The sequence below is a fragment of the Chrysemys picta genome, chromosome 13 (assembly GCF_011386835.1).
Source record: "Chrysemys picta bellii isolate R12L10 chromosome 13, ASM1138683v2, whole genome shotgun sequence".
Taxonomy (NCBI): Eukaryota; Metazoa; Chordata; order Testudines; family Emydidae; genus Chrysemys; species Chrysemys picta.
In genome coordinates this window covers 6,365,298-6,371,679 of record NC_088803.1, presented here as the reverse complement: position 1 = coordinate 6,371,679, position 6,382 = coordinate 6,365,298, and the positions used below count along the sequence as shown (strand labels likewise).

The 6,382-nt window shown below is 53.7% G+C and overlaps 1 protein-coding gene across 1 annotated transcript; it reads left to right on the top strand.

Annotated features, from left to right (window-relative positions):
- The first annotated feature begins 211 nt into the window (after positions 1 to 211).
- LOC135972184 (alpha-1B-glycoprotein-like) lies at positions 212 to 6,382 on the top strand. Its single transcript, XM_065566476.1, has 5 exons — positions 212 to 871; positions 1,355 to 1,393; positions 2,468 to 2,764; positions 4,780 to 5,052; positions 6,018 to 6,382. Exons 1-5 carry the CDS (start codon positions 850 to 852, stop codon positions 6,380 to 6,382), a joined length of 996 nt encoding a protein of 331 aa, XP_065422548.1. The 5' UTR covers positions 212 to 849.

The following is a 6,382-nucleotide window of genomic DNA, read 5'->3' as shown; positions in this document are numbered from 1 at the left end:
CTTCCAGGTCCCCCCAGCACGGAGCTAAATGTGTCTCCCTGCTCCAGGTGAATGACTCACCCTGTACTCCTTCCATGCCTGCCTCATTCACGTCTTCCCTACGTCTCCCCCTTTCCCTGCCTCACTCTGCCACCCTCCTCTTCATCCTCCCCACTCCTCCATCTCTCTCTCTCTCTCATTCACACGTTCCCTCCATGTATCTGACTTTCATTCCCCCTCTCTCTTCCCCCCCTTCTCTCACAGTCACCTCTCCACTCCTTCTGGCTGTGTCTCGCTCAATCTTTCTATTTCTGACTGTCCTCTTTGTTCTCAGTCACTGACCTCCCTCTGCACTTCTCCTGCTGTGTCTTTCTCTTTCACTCTCTCCATCTCCCCTTTTCTTCAGGCACTGTCTCTTCTTCTCCCTCTTCACTCATTCACTCTTTCCTTTTATCACTCTCGATCTGTCATTCATCTGTTTACTCCCTTTATTTCTCTCTTTCCCTTCCTCTATTTGCGAAGCAGCCTGTCTCTTCATTCATCTCTTTGAATGTCTCAATCCCCCTTTCCCTCTCTAATTCTTTCATTCCATCTCCTGCATTAATCCATGAGGTTTCTCCATCCCGGACACCAGGGTTCTCCAGCTATCAGCAGGGCTTGAGGCTGCATCGTCACCACCCGTCCCTGCTCCTTTCAGATTCCACCTGCCCCGTCCCAGGAGCTGGTTCCTCTCTCGGATGCGCAGACTTTGGGAAAGTGTCTCGCCCCATGGGACGGATGGTCACAGATATTTGTAGGAGCTCGGTTGCTATTTAAGTAGCCCATTGAAGGAGCAGATTCACTGGGCAGCAGCATCCTGTTACACCCAGCATGGAGCTCCTCCATCTCCTGGGTGAGTGACCCTGCACTCCTCCTTCAGCCTGTATCTCCTTCCCCCCTTCCCTGCATGCATCTCACCATCTCATTCCATCTCCAGCTCCTCGGGGCCTCTCGTCCCCCAGACTCCATCCCCAGCCTCCATTCAGCGACAGTCTGGTGGGAGTCTGGGATTTCCCTGCCACGTGGGGTCTGCTCTTGGGGCCTTTCTGTGCAGGGAGCACGAACCCTGAGCCTTGGGCTTCTGCAAATAGACTCACAGTCACCAGGTGCCTGCTTTCCTAGAGCTTTACTCAAATATCGAGCTCCTGGTCTTTCCCCCATGGTCGTTTCCTTCCACCTACTGTCTGTCGCTCTGCCCTAGGGAAATAGATCTTGAGCCACATCCACCTGGGCAAATCCACGTCTCCCTAAATTACGTTCCCTGTTCCCCAGCCCCCTTCCCTCCTGTGCCGTCCCCAGAGCTCTCACTGCCCATCTCTCCTCTTCTCTCCTTCAGCTTCTCTCCAGATCCTTCCCCAGCTGGTGTCACCTGCAGGTAAGGAGGGACACGATCCACACACACCCCAGCTGTCAGTCCAGATGGGTCCTCTCCAAGAAAGGGGGTCACCCTATGGGACAGACTTCAAGTTCCAGTCTGGCCCCATGGTGGGGGGTCTGGCTGGTTGGGTCAGAGAATGGAACATGGGGCCTTTCACCTCTAGGGGCTGCCAGCTCCAATCCTGCCCCAGAGGAACTGTCTGGTCAGTGGGATGGGGAATGGGACCAGACAGGGGACACTGATTCCAGTATGCCCTTGTGTGCCTGGCTTCTCACTGTGGGGTCCCAGGCACTGTGTGTGTGGTGACCCCCCTTCCCAGGCATTGTGTGCAGAGACCCTCCCACCCCATCTCTGAGTGTGTCTCACTCTGATTATGCTCCACTCAACACCCAGATTCGGGACCTGCAGGGGGCCCCGGAAAGACTTCCCAAAGTGACTGTTAATTTGTGGGGGGCTCTGTTTTCTGAGGTTCCCTGGAGGCATTATAGGGACTGGATTCTCTGATAGGGCTGAGCCACCCCCCCTTAGAACCAGACTCCTGTAATCTGCTTGAAATGGAGCACCCCAAAAACAGACTCTAGCCCTGGTCCCAGGGCAACATGCAGAGTGAAATCTCAGCAGTGCTGGCTGCAAGCCAGGAGATGGGGGGGATTTGAGCCTCAGGGCTTCCATGGGGGGAGGTCTCTCTCCCTAGCTGCCATCTCCTCTCATCTCCCCACCCCCACTCCCACTTCCCTCATCCGTCCGGTCTCAGCACCCCCACAGAGCTGACTGAGCAGCGCCATGCCCGGCGGAGCCCGTGACGTGTGGTGTGGCCAGGTGGGAACCACAACCCGCTAGAGGTGACAGGGGCTCCTGCCCCCTCCCCATGGAGCACTGGGAGGGGTGAGGCCAGGAGAGATGCAGCCAGAGCTCTGGGGCCTGTGGGGGGCAGACACCAGGTGACTTGTTGTGTGGGAGGAATGGAGAGCTGTGAGGGGCTGCCGGCTACAGCCAAGGGGGGCAGGAAGTGGGAGGCAGCATGTGGCTGGGGGAGTGAAACTTCCCCTGAATCTCTCTGCCCTTCCTCAGCCCCCCTGCAAGCCCCCACAGTCATCATGGACCCCCAGCAGCCTGTGTATGTCCCGGGGGAGCGTCTCACCCTCAGATGCTTGGCCCCTGGTGGGGAGGCAGTGACCAGCTACCAGTTCTACAATCCACGCGGGGAACGGGTCTTCACGGAAACTACTGTCCTGCCCGGGGTGCCCTGGCTGGTCCTGACGGCTGAGACGGGGAAGATCGGGATGTACAGCTGTGAGTACCAGGCAGTGAGAGATGGACAGACCATCTACTCTGCACGCAGCCAGCCTGTCTGGATATCAGTGATGGGTGAGTCCCCTTTCTCCTGCTGTCTAATAGGGGATTCCCGTCCCCATCACATGTGAGACCCAACTCCTCATGTGTGGGGAAGGTCACCAGCCTGCTCACTTCAACCCCCAGGTTCTCCTGACCTTGGTGGATGGTCCCATTGTCTTCGCTCCACCTACCTGGAAAAAAAATGACCCCCCCGAAACAAACTAAAACCATTTCACAGATTCTCAAACCAGAAACGGCCCCTCTGATCACCTCGTCCCATCTTCACTGGACATCCCCAACGTAATTCCTGTTTGAACCAGAGCAGATTTTCTAGGGAAACACCCACGCTTGTTTTAAAAATGGCCAGTGATGGAGAATCCACCACGACCATGGGTACCTTCTTCCACTGGTGAATTCCCCTCCCTGTTGAAAATTTCCACCTTATTCCCAGTCTGAATTAGTCTTGCTTCAGTTTTCAGCGATTGGATCCTGTTAGATCTTTGGCTGCCAGATTGAAGAGCTCTTTGGTATCAGATTTCTGTCGTCATGTTAGGTACTTATAGACCACAATCAAATCTCCGCTTCACCTTTGTTAAGCTAAACCTGTTGAGCTCTATAGATTCCTTCAGCACCTGAGCTGGTGGCGAGGCGGACTGTAGATTTCAAGAATGTGGCTAAGTTTTAGGTCACTGGTTTGATTCTGGCTTGAAGGAGCTTCATGATGGACCCTTCTGGCCTTTCACTGCAGATACGGCACATTGTTCAATAGTGCTTGTGACCTGGTCCTCCAAAGTCCTTGCATGGGACGGGAGGGGATGGTTGAAATTCGTTGTGGACACGTCAAAACATTTCATTTAAACATTGTGGATCAGAATGAGACATTTTCCTCCTTCTTGAAACAAAATCCTTTATTTTTGGCTCTGTTCGTATCCTGTATCTGCCCGGAGTGGCTGTGGTATCTGGTGGGAGTTTCAGTTCTGGTGTTTTGTGTCCCCATTCTCATTTCCTGGCCAGCCCCCCGCTCAGAACTAAGCCCCCCATGTTGCATTGCAGCAGTTCAACTAGAGGGGTGAGCGCTGTGCATCTTGGCAGATGTAGTCTGGAACGGGAGTCTGTTCTGTATTTGATTTTTGTTGGTAAACACCGATTTCACTGCCCACACACACAAACCAACAGAGAAATATTTCCAACCTTCATAACTGAAATTTACCACGAGGCAAAGTAAGAACAATGATGACTGAGATCTATTTCAGGCTATTTACTTTGTATATTTTGCCCGCGTGGTCTCACCACAACACTGGGGCGGCCACGCTGCATGAGTACAGCCTCTCGAGTGCAAGCCAGGGGCCTCTTCCTTTCACCTCATCAGACCCTAAAGGAACCCAGTGTGAACCAGCATCTCCTAGGACGCTTTCTCACAGCCCTTTGGAGTGCAGGGGGCAGCCGGCCCTCATGCTCTCTCTAGCCCCTAAGCATTCTGTCTATCTCCCTGGGGAGCATGTTACTCTCCGGTGCTCGGCTCCCAGGAGGGAGATATGGCTTCTGCGATGAAATCGGGGTGCAGGTCTCTGCAGATTTTTCCACTCAGAACAATGGTGCTCAGCTGGGGCTCACAGCTGTGATGGGGATCCCGAAAGCATACACCTGCCCGTACGGGGGAGCAGAGTCTGTGTGGGAAACCATCTCAGAGCGCAGCCTTCCCTGCTTGGCCCTAGCAACTGGTGCATCTGTTTCCTAGGGCTGGTTGATCTGGGGTCACTGGCATTTCTCCCCCGACAGTGGCTGAGACACAACCAGCAAACTAACTGCTGTCAAGGGCATCAGCTCAGTTTAGCTATCTACTTCTCCTCCTTCTAGTTTTATCAAGTTTTCAAGAACTGAAATTCACTCCCCTCTCAGAGTGGGGGATAGAACCCAGGAGTCCTGGCAACCTCCCTATGCCTCGATTTGATCTCTAGACCCCACTTTTTCATCCGCAATTGCTCTGCTATTTCCACACTCTCGGTACATTAACACCCCCTCTTCTCTCCTGTTGTTGCTCTTCACAGATTTCCCTCTTGCTCCATCCATCTCTGCGAATTCTGATCCCCCCGGGAAGAGCCCTGTTACCATCGAATGCTCGGCCCCTCCGGGACATGTGGCTACAAGGTACCAGTTCCTGAGGCAGGGGAATCTCATTGTCTCACAGCCGGGTGCCCGTCTCCAGCTCCGTCAGTCTGATTTGGACGCTACCGGCCCTTACACCTGCAGCTATGAGATCAGTGTCTCAGGGAGAATGATCCAGTCACGGCCGAGCTCTCCCCTCTCAATCCATCTGACAGGTGAGTCATGTTTCCATCTACACCTTTTGGGTCAGGCCATGGCTGTTCAGACATCTGGCCTGCAGACTGGAGCGGTTGTGGACTACTGACTGGTATGTCTGTGATGAACTGAGTAATCTGTCTGTAGAGCTGATGAATCCTGTCTGATATTGGGGGTTGGTATCTGGGCCAGACTACAGACTCCACATTGCATGGGGGATTCTTTACCTTCACTGTGGTCAGCTGGTCTCCATCTTCAGCTGAACTTCTGAAGGAAGGTGGGAACAGGATAGCACCAGAGGGTTGTTGAGTTAAAATGCTCGGCCATTGCAAAGTGATTGCTCTGGGCAATCAGAGAGCTCCTGTCCAGGAGAGCTGGTTTGTCAAGGGAGGTTGTGTTAGCAACTAAGTCCCTGTGACGCTCTGCTCAGCAAGGGAGATATGTGCTGCTGCTGAAATGTTCGTTACCTCCCTGACATTCCCACCTGTCAACCTTGCCGGCAAACTCCTTGACAGCTGCCAGTCCAAACCTGGCCTTGCAGGTCCCAGTTGATGTCCCCAGAGGCATCTCCCTACAGTTCCCAGTCCTGCTGCTTGGAGACTCACAGGAATTATTAAATTCACAGCTCCACAGAGACCGAGCACGGTTGGCCTGTTGGGTTAGCTGTAGGCTCACACCTGCCTTATCCCAGGAGCATCACCTGATGGTCTTTAAAGACCAATCAACCTTCCCTGAAATGGGCAAGAAAACTGAGAAAATCAGTAAATGAAAAGTGGGTGAACCCAGAGCTGATGCTCCTCAAAGAAAACATCTCTGGGTTGGGGAGGGAACGTTAGTGACCAGGGAGGGAAATATAGTGTGGTAGCAAATGAACTTGAGTGTCATCTCCCTTTGGACACATCAGCCATCTCCTGATATTGGGTGGCGGGAGCTCCCATAGCACTGGGGGTTGTTGGAGGGGTCAGTCCCCATTGTCTCTCTTCAGGGCCTTCTGTGCTCCCGGAAACCTTTCGTCCAGCTCTGCGGCTGTCCCCAACGGGTCCTGAGTTCACCACCGGAGATTCTGTTACCCTGACGTGCTCAGCTCCCAGCTGGGAGAAGAAGATGCAGTTCTGCTTCCTCAAGGCTGGGGCACAAGTAGCATGCACAAGACAGGTGCTGGAGGACTCTCAGAGTTACCAGATTGGCAGACTCGGCATGGAGGATTCTGGCTCGTACACCTGTATGTACCGGGTAGCCGAACCTGGGCAGGAGATCTCCTCCCTAGAGAGCCACCCCATCTCCATCACAATCACAGGTGAGGCCCCTTTCTCTCAGCATGTGATAGGACGGACCAGCATCAGAACATAA